This window comes from Falco naumanni, chromosome 1, assembly GCF_017639655.2.
Source record: "Falco naumanni isolate bFalNau1 chromosome 1, bFalNau1.pat, whole genome shotgun sequence".
Taxonomy (NCBI): Eukaryota; Metazoa; Chordata; class Aves; order Falconiformes; family Falconidae; genus Falco; species Falco naumanni.
In genome coordinates, this window is record NC_054054.1 from 15,338,291 (window position 1) to 15,354,621 (window position 16,331).

Genomic DNA, 16,331 nt, shown 5'->3' on the forward strand with positions numbered 1-16,331 from the left:
CAGGTTTTTGTTTCGTTTTGTTTAATCTTTTGCTGTGCCTAGTGACTTAGAGATTATTAAACTATTTTGTAGGGCTACTAGAGCAACATGACAAGAAATGTCCTATGTAGGTAGGCAGTATAGAGCAGTCTATCCAAGATGAACAGAAAGTCAGCATAGCTGCGTAAATTACACCTGGAGTCAAGAAACGGGTCTTGCATGGCAATTTGTCCAACTACAGAATCATTTGTTTTCTAAACAAACCAAAACCATACTTAAGCCACAGTGCTTGCTGGTGCCTTACTCTGAATACCCTTTAAGTGTCAAAATTTCTCATTGGCACATACATGGACATAGCACACTAGTATCATATGGGAGGCTTCTCTGTTTGGTTTTTAAGGCATTTGTTTCCTATCCTCTCACTCTGGAGCTCAGGAGGCATATGGGTGGTTTGCGATACCTTGCTGCTGCTGCTGTAAACTGAAAATTATAGTGCTTTAGAAAACAGATTGTAGAATTCTAAAAGAAAGATAAATTAGAACTGCTACTTAACCGTTTAAAATTTTGTGCTAACTTGTATCACCCGCTGAAGTATTTAGGGAAGCCAAAGTATGAATGGTATGTTAGTGTCAAATAGGAGTAGCTCTTTTTGATTTTTTTTTCCTTTTTTTTTTTTTCTTCTTTTTCCTTTTTTTTTTTTTGGTGGGAATTGGAGTTAAGACAGTGTCTTAAATTGGGTGATAAATTAATTTGCATGAACTACTGGGGCATTCAGTTAAATTACTTCATCAAATATGTGAATACATGTAATGGTTACAAAGCTTTCATGCAGTATTCCCTCTCCCTCCTCCTCCCATCCCTTCCTGCCCAAAACAAATAAGTAAACATCTATAAACTTCATTTGGAATTACTGAATATAAAACTTGGATGTTAGAGGAACCTTTGGATTTATAATAAGACTGGTCTTCAGGGCTGGAACAACCCAGAGCTGCTAGGTTGCAGGTGTGAAACCTGGCCTTGAACTCTATTTCTGAATCCGCTGCCTGGAAGTGTTTCTGTAACCTGGCACATAGTAGGGGAAATGGAAAGAAAAGCAGCTACATAGGCATATCAAAAAGCCGTAAGGGCTTGCAACACTTGCTTACAAAGCTATCGTATTGGTAACAGCTGAGCAGAACACACAGGGCTGCTACAAAATAGGTGTACCAGTATTAGCTGTGAAGAGAAAATCAGCATGATTGCTGTTTGCCATGTTGAATTTAAGTTAGTTTTATTTCATCTTGCTGCAAGAATAGTTCCTGCAGTTCTCTGTGATCTATCACGGCTTTTCCCATCTGATGGCTCTGAGTAGGATGAGTGCTATTCAAAGTAGAAGTGTTTTTGAGCTACTGACGCTACCTAAGAAAAAGCTCCACCTTTAACAGTGGATATGTGTAAGGTCCCAGTTTCTTACCAGATCATCAATTTCTGCTTGGAAAGCTTTGGGCCCATAGAAGGTACTTACTTTCTTGGCGGTATGGAACAATTTTGCTCCATGCTTTGTATACACAATATACATTGTCTGGCCATTGTTATACCTGTGAGTGATCTACTTGCTACAGCCTACTTGTTGCACAGTTATCTGAAATCAAATTTACCTATCATAATGTAGTAAACATCTCTTAACTTCTTTTCTTTTCAAATTATGTGTGTCAAATCTTCACACCAGATAATTGCCTTAGTATCATCACCAGTACTTGTCTGCTTTTGGTTTATCAAATCTAGGGGTTGTAGAAATGTTCAAAGTAAACACATCCACATGTGCACACACCCACCCACCCCAGGAGTCAGAGGTGTAGGGAAAAGGAACTTGAATAGACTTAAAACTAAAATCTGAATTTAAAGAAGGAATGGGGAGTTAAGGAGAAAGGGTCAGTCTTTCCTTGAGGCCAAACATTATTAAAAATCTCTGATCTCCTGTAATAATCCTTCATCTCTTTAATTCTCTACCCTCTACACACAGACATGCAAGGGCATATAATACTGTAAGAAGGCCAATTTGGCATTCTGAAAGACATTAATCCCAGGCATGGAAGCCACTGACATATCTTTGCTGGATGCCAGCTGTGCCCTGGCCAACCTCTGTTGGTTCAAAGTAAATGCTTTCACCCCGCACACAAGAGTATAAGTAGAATGAAGAATTGAAGCTATTCAGCTCTTTAGTCATCTTCCTATGCGTAAGAGCGCACATTTCACGGAATAAGGTGTTCCCTCACATGAGGTGCTCTTGCTTCCCTTTCACTGGTGACACAGGTAGAAGAGAAAATCTTGTAGTGAGGAGGGTGGTGAACTTTCTGGAAGGCTGATGCACAAGTTAGAAAATACAATGCTTCTTCCTGGTTTGCTCCCACTGTCTCAGTGTTTTTCATTTGGTTAGGAAAAAAAGGTTTCTTGTTTTCCATGGGCTCATGAAAGTCTTTGTCCTGTTTGCTGCTCTTTTCCCCTCTTATTTTCTGTTTTCTTCTTTCAAAAGTTGCACTTAGTGCAAGGTGAATTACATTACTATCACTTCTTTCTTCCCCAGCTGTACTTGCAACATGCTGAACCAAAGGGAGATTGAAGGAGTACTTGGGGGATATCATGGAGAAGTAATGATGGTGGGACTAGCTTGGCTAGAACTGCAGTCTCATCTAAGGCTGCTTGAGTGGGAACAAGCGAATTAGCCTCAGAGACCATGCTAGTGGGAATCTGCAAGCAAGAAAAATGCTTGATGCTTGGCAGATTTGGTTATCCCACTGAGCAAGTGGGTTTCTGTTCTGTAACAGGTGAAAATTCACTGATGAGTGCATTCACTTCTTCTGTCTCCCCAACCTGCTTGATGCTGCCTGTGTGCTGCACAGCCTCCTTGATCCATCCCCACAGCTTCCCTCTCACAGTGCAGCCAAGTCCAACCCTGAGCCGTTGCAAGATGTGTTTAAAAAAAAAAAAAAAAAAAGTCTAAAAAAATTGCACTTCCAGACATCTAAACTTGCAGCGTCAGAGGCATGGAAGAAAATGTTGACCTAATTACTTGAGGTAGCAAAATCTGTGTTCCTAATTGCTGCCTTTTAAATCATCAGCTGGGAGATTAGGAGGTTCTTCAACAAACATGTCACCTGGATGTTCAGTTAAAACAGCTGATAGAACTTCCTTAAGGGCTGCTTAGCTTGTTTTCAGTTGTCTTTTTAATAAGCCATAGGCATCCTGCTTCATCCATCCCTCTGTTGAAGTCACTGTTATGGCAAAAGGAGAGAAGTAAACAGAATGAGGAAGGAGGCACAGCCAAGTGTCAGGAGCACACTGAAAATGTTTCAGAGAGGCTTTCTTATGAAAGACCCATCACATGCACAATGTGAGAACAGTTAGGTTAGTCTTTGTCATTATCGAAGTACCACACCATGGGTTGTGGCATTATTGGTGAGAAACTTCTCCTTTTATTAAGTCATGGGAAGTAATTGCAAGTGAAGTAAGCTAAATAGCAAGAGAAGAGACAATACCATGATATTATCTCTGTTTGAAAGCTCAGGAAAAGAGTTTTTGAACACCTTACCCTTTGGGGGTGGAATGACAGACATTTTTCCAACGGATCATTGGCTAAATTGTCAACACAATGTAAAAGAAAAGGAAACATGGAAAAATATTTTCATGGGCTTTGGGGTTTTTGGTGCCGTTTAAGAAGTGCTACTGAATTAGGGAACTTTTAGCTCTGATTATAACATTATAACCCTTTTTATGCTGCTTTATTTTTTCACAATTCTTGTTCTCGTTGATTAGACCGGAGCTGTTCTGTTGGTAGATTTCAGTACAAGTCTGGACCATAGGTAGATGTTGGCTGGATTTACAGAAACCCGAACCCCTCAGAGTTACCAAGAAACTATGAAAACTGTGGGACGATCCATTTATCTTAGTATTTGTCAGTTTTCAGAAAGTAGTTTCAGTTCTTCACTGCATTCTTCAGCCATGAAATTAATATGTGGCATCTGGCCAGCCTGGTAAGGCTGGAGGTTGTGTGTGGTTTCCTGCCAAGCAGGCTCTGGTAAAAAATGAGTAACCTTTGAGTTGAGATACTGCTTTTGTTAGTATAATATACACAATTCAAAAGAGGAACAGAGGAACCTCTCTGCATGCTTGTATCTGGTTTCTGTTGTGTTTCAAAATTTAATTATGTGATATAAATTAACACCCCAAACTTGTATCCATGACTGCCTAGACCTGTTTTTCCACAGCTTGAGGAATCAATTGGAATTATTTATCCATTTTAGTTTCAGCTTGCTCAGTGAAAGGCTTGTCTACAATTTTATGTGTCTTTGGGATTTTATTGATGTAAAGAAGTAATCCAAGCCGTATTTCTCCTGGGTTTTGAGAGAGGACCTACAGTAAGCGAGATAGTTATTGAAATAATTGCTTGCTATTACAGGTTAAGTATATGTCTAGAGAGATGATTGTTTAAAATTGAACTTTGCATTTTAGAAATAAACAAAAAGTATCAAAAAGGAGAAAGAAAGGGACATGGTCCCAAATCCCCATTTGCCACTAAGTAACTTGCAGATGAGCACATTTCTTTCCCTTTCCTAGCCCCAACTCAGACACCCACCTTTCTGGCTACAATTCTTAAGTTGCGTCAGCCCAGTCTTGAGGCAAATTCTGTCTAGTGCAGTTTCCTCCTTTTTCTCATGTATCTGAATCATTATGGAGTTGGGAAAAACAATCTCTCTGCAGGAAAGCTACTTTGTGCCCAATATACACGTGTTTGTACATGCACGCATTTGAAAATATATCAAAGTTGGTCTTTAAGAAAAAACTGTAGTCAGCTCTAATAGTTGTGTTAATTTGTCTGAGAGAAAAAAAAAAAGTCAGTTTAGAGATCTAATTTTTAGTGCGTTTGTTTTGAAAGATAGCATGAAACTGATGAGTATGTTGGCTGTCGGCTGTCCATTTGCTCCACGAAAGCTCTGTTGGTTTTAGGGTGTATGAGTCTATGATGTCTAAATTTATCTAAGAACTAACTGCGTGCTACAGCGGTACTGCAATATATAGGATTTGCTACAAAATGAGGATAATGGATACTTTTTGAAAATGAAATGTGGTGATATAAAGCTGTTTTTCTGAATGTTTGCATGAATCTGACCTCTCAAGTACCCATTATTTGGGAACAGTGAAACAACTCTCTTTTTCAGTTTTAACATTCTCTACGATTATTTTAAACCAAATAATAAATCATTATTAGTTTGCACTTACGTGATTTCTGTAGTTTGGAGGTGAGTAACAAACAGTTCTCTTGACCAGTTTCGGTGGTGTGATAAACAAAAGCACACAGTTTCTTAGTTTACTGAGAAACACATGATTTGGCTTCATTAGTTCAGAAAACTTTACAAAGCTGAAGAAGTAGAAGGATGTCTGAGTTCACGTGGTGCTTGGTGTTGATTACCACAGGAGGGTTTGTACTGTAAGTAGGGAACAAAAGATGCAGCCCTGCATCTAGAAAAGGCTGTTCTTGACTGCAGCGTCCTCTGATAAACTTTGACTATCACATAAAGCTTTCTCCATTCAGGTTAATTCTAGTTTTTCAGGAATGACTGAATCTTTTCTGGAGTGATTGGTACTTTTTATCTTGGGGTCACTTCAAGTTTTATTAACTGTGAGGGACAAATTCTTTGGTTATATTTTTCATACCTGATTCCTGTGGATGCTAAAGCTCTAGCACATGGAACCAAGTTCTTGCTTTGCAAAGGATTTTTATGATACTTGCATTTCTTTTCTATCCCTGATCTACGAGGTTCCTATTAAAATGAAAACATGGTACGTACCCACAAATTAACATAAGAGCAAAGCTGGTTTGTACTTGGTTAAACTCCGGTGTTATTGTGAGAAGTTAGCTATTTATGGTGAATGCATGTTTGTTATCTCAGAGCTGGATGCAGCTGTGATGCTGATAGGGGAGGATGGGTGGCTGCACAGCAGTGCAGCTGCTGCTTCCCCATCTCATGATGCAGAAAGTAACAGACTTCAAGGTGGTAATACGGATTTTTGCAGCATCTTTAATTTACTTTCCTCAGCAATTCTCCCCATCACCCCTTGTCTACGACTAGACCTCTGTGACTCTGTCAAAGTGGGATAAAACATGTCTTTTGTCCTCTTATTTTGCCACAATTTGTGTATCCAATGAACACTTAAAACGTATACGTCAGTTCTGTTCTGCCCATTATATGTATCTCAGAAGAAACTGTCATATATTCCTCGTTTACTCCAGAAACATTCACTTTCATAAACTGTTTTCATCCTCTGACTACGCTTAAACTATAAACATTGGTTGCGATGTTGATGTTGAAGATTAGTCTTTCTTTTAATACTAAAGTATGTAATTTTTTAGTTTACTTAAGCAGAAGTTGGAAGAAAAACTCACTCAAGCAAGTAACTGATAGTGTTAGCTCTCTGTTTTCTGTAGTTTTTATTACAATTTTTTTAAATTTATTTATTTAGAATTTTTGGGGTAAAGTGAGGATCTGATTATTGACGCTCCCGAAGTATTTCAGATTTTTTCAACTTTGGATGCCAGCAAAAAATATTCTTAGACTAGCCAGATGGAAGAGGGAGGGGAAAAGACAACTGGGAGACATGGCATGCTCAGTTGGGTAGAAGCTGAGTTTAGATTTCTGGTATGGAGGGTTTGAGAGCTTTTACTAACTGAGACTGAAACAGACAAAAGGGAGAAGGAATTGAGGGTTACATATTTGCTGGAAAGAGGCTAAAGGAGTTAAGTCTTGGTCTATATAAGTGCCTTCTTACCTTGTGGGGATTTTTCATTATAAGAAGGGGTGACGCAAGGCAGGGAGGGGAGGAAGGAGGAATTTGGGCTGGAAACTGAATGGTAAGTAGTACCAGCTAGACACAACCAGTAAACGGTTAGGAACATCCTAAGCTATCTTACTTTCTAGGTAGGGCTGGTCTGAACTATGTAGAGCCATAAAGGCAAAGCATGGGTGGGTATCTGTTATAAAGGCACAGTGAAAGCTCTAAGGCTTGGATGAGTGTTGTGATTAGAAAAGTGAAACGAGAATATAATTTAGATTACAGCTTAAAAGGATCTGAACAGTCAAAAATTTTAGTAGTATGCAAAAGGTGGTGAGAATGTGAAACAAGTTTTAACTCTGGGAGTAAAATTGGATCTTACAACTATTAGCATGGGATGAGGAGATGAATTGTAGAAGCAGCTTGGTGGCAACTCTAGAAAGGTGGCCAAGCTGAAGGCACTCAGAGGGTTCCCACAAGTGTAAAGAAGAAAAGGTGAAGACTTGATGGCTGGAGTGTCGACAAAAATTTTTGAGATGTCATACAGACTTACTGCTTTTATGCTGAGAATCCTCATGTTCTTCATCTGTTCTGGCACTCTTTGGCACCCGAGGATAAGAGAATAATGGGAGAGAAAAGAGAGGGGGACTGACATTCTTAGGGAGAGAAAAATGAAGGCATCAAGAACACCAAACTGTATGCTCAAAGAATGATATAAATGAGCTTTAAAAGAAATTGTATTTTCCTTATTTTATAGTGGAAGAGCTCATTAGAATTCAAGTGGTAGAAAAGAAGAATAGGAAGTTTCTGGAGCTCTTCTTCAAAAGGACCTATCAGTCCAATGTGATAGTCAGCCTTTTCATAGAAGTGGGAAATCTTGACAGTGCTGCTCACTGGAGAACAATAATGGAAGTAGAGGAGTGAGAGAGGAACAGTAAAAATATTAGACACTCAGTGTTAGGGAGCCCCTGAATTCTGAGTTTAAATGAAAACTATAAAGCTGATTCAATTCCAGCAGTGTCCTTAATGCACTCTTTAACGAACAAATCATGTCAAAACTTTAAAGGCTTTTTAATCTCCAGCAGCTTAGGATCTTTACTGGCTCCACAAAGCAAAATACAGGAAAAGGGTGGGTGCATGGGAAGAGAAAATAGCTAGCAGTCAGTATATGTTACAGGTTTTGAAGAATTGTTAAAAACAGCTTAGTTATGAAAATCAGTGTGGGATTTATAATCAGCAAGATAAAGCAGAAACCTTCACAGGTAGGCCTGTTGCAAGGTGAATACTTTGAACAATGTGAAGCCATCTAACTTGTCCTAAAACAATTCTCTGGTCATAGGGTTGTATGGTTTGGCAATGTTGATTTTTAAAACATCTTGTAGCATTGCAAGAAGTTTGAAGAAACTGGAGGAATGCTAATGTAGTAGCAGTATTTAGAAAGGTAAATGCAAATCCTTGGTGATATATTTGATATGGGACAAAGTTAGGAGGAATTGCAAATAATGACAATGGTAGTCACATAGGAGTTGTGGTCATGTGCCAAGCTTCACCCATTCAAACAAACTAAGTTTGATTGTATTCAGAAGTGAATTTACAAATTTTAGAGGAAAAAGTTAGCCTGCGGCCACAGAATGAAGGACTACGTCTTTAAATATGGTGACTCTGCTCAGTCTGTGTTAGTCACAGTGGGCAACCGGCTCATCATAAACTATTAAATGAAAAGCAAAAGTGAAAAGAATGAAAAGCAAAAATGAAAAGAAAAAGAAAAAGTGGCAAAAAAAAGTGCCAGCCTTGGATGTACGAATGGGATTGATGAGTAGAGGTAAGTGGTGGAATTAGTGCTCAATGTGGCTCTCATGGGATGACAATAAAAAATCATTAATTCAGATCAGATGTACACTCTTCAAAATGAATTCTGAGAAATTTTAACAGGTTTATAAAACAGGTGCATGATTTCAAAACTGCAAAATCCCTTACAGTAAAGGGTTTTGTGTTAAACTCAAGGAGATAGTTTAAGTACCTTCACACAGGACAAAAACTGGATGAGAGATGCTGTAATGATTAGCAATGCGTATTACATGGGTCATGCCTGAAAATAGAGCCTAACAAAGTGAAGGTACATGCATTAATCAGTGAGTATGTTAATTAGCAGCCAATTGATTCTCCATTATCTTTATCACCTGTAGATGTCTTCAGCCAAAGACTGTTTGGAAGATACAGTTTGGCCCAACATGAGATGGGCATTAATCAGAAGCATTTATTAAGCTTATCAGAGAGATAACTAGATACAATTTTATGGCTTTTGCCATGTAAAGGAGTTATTAAAATTTCGGAAGTTAGCAAAACTTCTTGCCACTGATGAATGAAATCTTTGCAATCAGAGCAATAACGCTATATTTTGTAGACTTAGGTTTTGAGCATATATTGTTTTTAATCATGAAAATGTGCTAGATGATCATTAGTCATCTGTTTTTGCAGTTATACAGAATTGCTTTTTCCTGAATAAAGGTATTGTTTTACTTTACAGAAACAGATAATTGAAAACATCAGAAATGTAAAGAATCTTTGAACGTAGTTTCAGAGGATGTTCACTTAATCCCATGGAATTTAGCAGGCATTTTCCTGCTATTTTATTTTTGAGAGTGCCATGCAGTATTGACTGTGAGGCAACACTAGTTTAGGAAGGATGGGAAGGAAAGTAAAATTTGACAAAGGATTTAACACACAGTTTCATTTATGATGTCAAATGCAATTGCTTGTGTAGTGTGGTTTCCAATGTAGACTCTGCTGTGCATGACTGAAGTGTTTAGTTGTTTTTTTTTTTTTACTTTTTCTGTGTGCTCTGAGAAACAATTCAACAGAAATTCTGCTTTCTGTAGAGAGATGCAGCGAGTTGGTCAAATTAATAATATTAAAGAACAGATTAATATTCCTTTCTACTGCTGTTTTAATAATGTTAAAGTGAATGAATGGTTGAGGTAAACCATTCTAGTTTGCCCTTCTAGTAAGGTGTATGTAGTCTGTTAATCTGGGCTGCATTAATACTGCTACTTTGAAAAGAAATAGTGATGAATTAAAAGGACTAACGTTTTCAGTTTTAAGGAATTCAGTTTCTTTATGAAGTAAAATTGCAATATTACTGTCTAATCTCTCAGATATTTATCATTGCGACACATACATCTGCAAATGGGATGTAATTAATTAGTTTTTACCTGACACTCCTATGGTTCTCATGTCGTGTAAATGTGAGTGGCAGCATGGTGGCCTGGGTGCAGCGAGGAGGTGTGAGGTGAGCAGGATTGGGCTGGAGTGCAAGTGACTCACTTTCCCAAGTTAATGTTCTCCTCCTCAGAGCTTATCATACTTTGTTACTACAGGCTAATTTAGATCCTTAAATTAGCAGCTGCTTTAGAGAGAAATTTTCAGCTGATCACTTTTATAATTTTGGTGGTTTTAGTTGCATGTCATTTTATTCTCTAGGGAAGTTGTTCTCTGAGACTTGCTGGGAGGGGGTGAGGACAAGATGGCTGGGGAAGCAGGCAAGTAGTTCTTTGTAGGCTTTCTGCTTTTGAAGCAGAAGGAATTGAACTGGTTGAGGCAGTAATAAAGTTGTGAGAAGGATTTTTATCCAGTGAAGGTGGCTTTTCATTGTCCATATTTAATTGTTGTTGTATTTTTAATTAATGAAGCAAAAAGTAAAAAATGAAATAATTGCAACAGTACTGCTTAGCTTGGTGGAGTAGAATGAAGCTCAGTTGTTCACTGTGCAGAAGCTAATTAATTTGGAATTAGAAAGTAATATTGTACAGGACTTTGTTGTGTATAGTACTATATGTAGGAGATACAGCTTGTCAAACAAGCACGACATTTTAACAGCTTTTGATCATTTTATTGTGATGCTGTGTTAGGACTTGGTGGCTTATTTTTTTTCCCCAAAGCTTTTGGCCCCAGAGGAATAGAACTCTTTTTACCAAGACTGTGGGGTCAGTGGTATCTAATCTGCTCTAGAGGGACTTGTATGGTGTTATTTAGCAGGGCTGTGGGCCACGTTCACGAGTGCAAGTTGGGAGCAGGATGAACAGAGGAGGAAAGGAAAGGTTGCAGGGACCCTTGTAAGGGGTGGCTGGAAATGACCCACATTACTGTTAAATGTTAATATTCTGAAATCAGCCACAGACCCTAATTGAGACTGCAGGCTTAACTGTGCTGGGCATTTCAATGTTTGCAATCATCCTTACTTCGTACACCTCTCCTTTAGAATTTGTAAAACATACAGCTGATGTTGAAATAAAAATTTTAAAGGGCAAAACTGTGGGTGAAGTTAGCTTTTCAGTGAAGAGCATGCTGCTTGGCTAGATGTGTTGGCGTGGTTTGCAGGAAGTGCTGTGATACATTAGTAACTTTTTCTTACTGTCTGTGGGATAGGAATGATGTTCCTTTAATGTTTTATTTAGCGATCATATCTCAATGTGTTGCCTCCTGAGTGATGTTCTAAGAGTACCCTATGAAAACAAATAGTAGACCAGAATACAATGAATTCTCTTAAAAGTAACACCATTAAAAAGGGGTAATAAAATAATATTCTTGGGTATTGTGCGTTTTGTTAGAGATCTCCTGCTTAACTCCTGCCTATTCTAACCTTCCCATGTTTCATTGTTTCATGTTTGATAGGATTGTGCTTATGGATTGAGAGCAATCATCTCCTCAAATGTGTATTAATTTTTTTTTGGAGACTTCGTTTTTAGAGAGGTGTGCAAAGGTGTATGGCCTAGGCTATTTTGTTGTCTGAAGTGATACATTTGTCTAAACACCACCCCCCCAACCCACCCCCCACACCCCCATAATCTAGCATTTCATCCACGTAAAAAAAAAATGTTGAAAAGGGGACCAGGAATACATTGGGTTGTGAAGATAGCTTGGTGACAATGATGGAGGAAATTATGCAATGGTACCTTTTGGGGAAATGCTGGGGGATTGCTTGTGTTCCAAAATACCCTGTGAAGATGGGACAGGAAGGTTTCTTCTTGTGTATATTTCAGGACATGGTTACCAAAGCAGCTTCTCTGGCTCATGAGAACATTCTCTTAGCATCCTTCTGACTTGTGCTCTCTTTTCTAGCTGACAGTCACAGCTGTCCCAGAGAAGACACCCCAACTGGGAGTATGGATTCTCTTTCTTCCCAGTCTCCGACACTTGCCTTCTCTAGTAGTCCCCCCGGGCTCCTGGATGGAAATCACCTTATTATGGACAGTGGGGATCTTACAGGCTGGACAACAAATCTGTAAGTAACCTGAATATTAAGTAATGATTTTTCCACTAATATGATTGTACACATGAAACACGTTCCCCTTTTCAGTTTGGTGGTGAGTGATTTTTAGAAATTACGTATAATCGTGTTTGTTCTCTTCTGCTACAAAATGCTATGTGTTTATATGTTGTGGTGGATCTTAGAGGGTACTTGAATGTTTGTAGGAAATAAATGTTCTTTTTCTACGGAAACCTAGTGCATTTTACTGTAACCTGTTATAAAGTGTTAGATGTTTTTTATTTAGGCAATGAATATGTAAGTTATTCTCTGTATGATGTATTACCCTAGTTTTATTTTGAGACACTGTTAAGCTAGTGTCTAAAAAACTTGGATGCAGGGCTATTAAGATTTAGGGCCAAATTTGGGGTTTAGATAAATACACTGTAACGAGTGTGTGCTCAGGTGCTGTTTAAGAATTTTCTTAAGAAATTAAAAACCTATTTTCCAATGAAAGGTGCAGTCTGTCACTTTCAGTAGACTCTGTAGATGTTCAGTTTTTAAGCATGACTTCAGTTTAGCAAAAACGGACATTACAATGTTTATGCTATCTCTGTAATACATATTCAGGTTTGATATGCAAAAAGCTGAACATAACTTGTTTTTTAAATCAGAAGTTGAAATTGAATTGAATTCTCTGGTTTGCTATTCATACAAACTTTAACATATCAAGACAAAGTTTTCCAGCCTTAAGTGCCAAGAAGATGGAAGAATTTCTGGAGAAAAGATTTGTTACAAATATTTTCCATAATAGCATTCTGAGTAGTCTATTCTGTGGATGAAGCAAGTGTATAAAATATATGTGTAGGTGTATGTAACACATGAGAATATATAGATAGCCATAACGGGTTTATATTTCTATATGCACATATGAATAATTAACTGCTGATTAGAGTACTTATTAGCTAGAGCAATATTTTCTCATATGTACTGAAAGAATTCCGGATTTTATAGGTATTTTACATAAATATTGTTTTTTCAGTAGAGGACTGAAGTTACTCCTTCCTCTTGTACTGCCCACTAGTAGTGGGTAGGATTACCAGTAAGTTATATTTGACAAAAAGAGGTGCATCTGTAGAAAACACGCTGTAGATGGTATAAAACTGGAACATCTATGAAAGCGAGCATAGCTAATCAAGGAAACGTAGGGTTAGCAGAACATTGCCAATGTCACTTTAGAGTATAAAAGGTGGTGTTTTATCAAGAGGGTTCAGGAGCTTTAGGTGTTTGAAGGAACTTTGCATTTTTTGCATTTGTTAATTTTCATCAAAAATTATACTGTACTGCTGTTTTGGAAACTTTCAGATGGCTTGAGGTTTTGCACTCATTTGGAAACAGTACTTAAACAGTTCTGTTTGGAAGGGAAAAAGTGCATGGTATGAGCGTCTAGATCAGCGGTCCTCAAACTTTTTAATCAGGGGGCCGGCGCGCGGATGAAGTGGCAGACAGTCATCTGCGGCTGCTTGGTTCCCCCCCAACCCCCGGTGGGGGGGGTCTGTAAATACCGGGGGCCGGACTGAGGACCCTCGGGGGCCGTATCCAGCCTGCAGGCCATAGTTTGAGGACCCCTGGTCTAGATCATTTGTCAAAAGCAGTTTCTTTCTTCTGCTCACCTGTGAAGTTTACTTAAGAGCTACCTCTGTAACAAGCTTGGACAGTGACGGAGAGTAGTCTGTGAATGGTACATTCTTTCCTCTACTTTCTCAACTCACAATGGCTTCTTTTCACCTTCTAATTCTGATGACACAGAGGGCCTTGCCTTAACAACAACTACTACAAAACCCCAAACCAAATTAAACCCCCCACCATCCCAACCCCCAAACCACCTCACTGTATTAATGGCAGGGGTAGATGTCACCTATGGAAGAATGTACTTGGTGGGCTTCAGCAGTCATTGTACATCATGGGAACCTGTGGGCAGGGAACGGCGGTGGTTGTCTTGCCGTTGTGTAGCTGTGGAGCGCTCTCAGCTCCAGGAAATGTAGCACTGGCAGTTGAACTCTGCTTTGGTCACAGACAATTCTCATAAACTGGACTACCCCAGAATTAGGTGGAGAAACAGTCCTTTCTGTTTGTGCAGGATTTCAAAATGTTTTGCATTTTGTGCCAAATTGGAACAAAAGCAATTCTTAAAGTCTCAGTATCCTCTCTAAAATGGTATTGCAGATCTTCATTGAGCTACAGTAAATACCACGCTGAGTCTAGGGGAGATGGAAATAGAAGAGGATCTGGTTTCTCAAGTTTCTGCTGATGTTTATAACACATGGGTGTTACTTGTAAGAGATTGATCACTACGGAGTTATGTAGTCAACAAGGTGATGGTGACTTCTTTGTGGTAGAAGAATTGCTTCCATTATTTCCCCCGGGAGGGATGTTGCATTGTGGGTCAAGATATGTCAGATATTCCAGGGCTGGTTTATATCAGTAGTTTGCTTTAAGCAAGAACACGTGATAGATAGCAAGAATACTTTTTGTGATATTTGTTTTCAAGAAAGGAAGAGCATGTTTTTTTTCCTGAAAGATAGCTGTTGTCACCATGATGTTTCCTGGCAGAGTTTTTTGTGATGCATGCCCTTTCCTTGTCCCACCTTTAAAAACAAAAGGAGCTACAGCTTCCAGCATGGTGAGGGGAGCACCAAATGAAGGCAAATACAGTCTCGCCTCCTGGCTGGCACTGGGAGGGGACTGATAGCCAGAGTGGTGAAAGAAGTGAAGAGTGCAAGGGCTGTACCAGTGATTTGAAATGTCTCACAAAGCCCTGACTGCTCAATTGTCATGTCAATATTTAAAGATGTACTATGCATACGGTGTAACTGGAAGGTGATGTTTCACATATGTGCCATTTTGAAGCCCTGCTAAGCTGTTGGTTTTCATGTCTATAAGTGTATGTCTGCCTGATGCTAGCTTTTCTTTGAAAGCTCTGTGTGGATCAGACATATGCCCTGTGTTGTCATGTACTGCTGTAAGGGTGAGCAGAGAGCTGGGTGATGGTTAGTTCTTACTGCCCACAGCAGGGGTGGCTCTCAGTGGAGACCCAAGTTTGCGGTTCTGAGATTATCTTGCACCCTAAACTTTTTTTCAACCTTTTTTCTGAAGATATTTTTAACTTCACACTTCCATCTAGAGCCAAATACTAAAAATAAATACATTTATTTTTACATACACTCTGTGGTAGAACATAGAGCTTTTTTCCCCCTGTCAATCACAAAATTACAGAATCATTTGTGTAGACACAGGATTCAAATTCCAAATAGCTCAGAATAGGCAAATTACTTTTTCTGCTTGATGAAGTACTGTGCGATAAACATGTATTGTTTGAAGACCTGTTCTATCCATGGATGCTTAGCATAATCTCAGATATAGACTGATAATTATAGTAGTGAGCTGGACAGAGTATTCCTGCCTTGTAGTGCTCTCCACTGGTATGGGCATTTTTTTCCCTTTAAGGCAGAACAGCAATGGCAATCTCAGTTTAATGTTAACCAAAGCATTTGCATTATTTCTTTTTCCTCTCTGCTTTAAAAGTTCGTACTTGCCCTGAAGCTACAGAATTAACGTTGTACAGCCATCTGTCTTCCCCAGGTTCCACTGGAACCACTGTCAAAGTCCACTTTGCTCTGACAGAGCTCCAGGTGATTACTGTTTCTGTAAGGAGAACATGTTTCAGACTGTTTTGGGACTGATGTTGGTCTAGAGTCACCACCAGTACATTCTCAAAATGCTCTTTATTTCCCCTCAAAGCCACAGTAATTCTGAGGGGAAAAAAAGAGTTTGTTAGATGCACCCAGTTCCTTGCACATTCCTTCTAATTCAAATTGCCACCATAGCCAGCATTCTGAAGGTAAGCAGTATCTTCTAGATGAAATGCGGTTATCAGTATAGTCATTCTTTAGCAGTTTTCTTTGGTCTGTATCTTATGCTATATGAGACACTGGAAAATAAGCAATATTCCCTGTTTTGGGTATTTGTCAATAGCAAATTTTGTAAAGTAGAATGCATAAATACATATTTGTATTATGTATTATACATAATGATATTTGCCACCTTGTGCCTTTGTTTTAACAAGTAGGTCATGTATTGTAACATTTTGTTCCCTCCATACAGAATAGTTATATTTTGTGAGTTGCCCATAATATTATTCTGACCTGGATTTAAATAAAACCCCCCAATCCTAAGCAAGCAAACTTCCAACCATCTTTTATCCATAGCCATCAGTTTCCCCCAAACTGTTGTCTACCCT

At 38.8% G+C, this 16,331-nt stretch overlaps 1 protein-coding gene across 1 annotated transcript in view; it reads left to right on the plus strand.

The window, feature by feature from the left end:
- The window catches only part of ARHGAP10 (Rho GTPase activating protein 10), a 155,016-nt gene that overhangs the window by 118,887 nt on the left and 19,798 nt on the right, over positions 1-16,331 (plus strand). Inside the window, exon 20 of the mRNA XM_040582414.1 lies at positions 11,905-12,067. Within this exon, the coding sequence (XP_040438348.1) occupies positions 11,905-12,067 (163 nt within the window). The remainder of the gene's footprint in view (positions 1-11,904; positions 12,068-16,331) is intronic.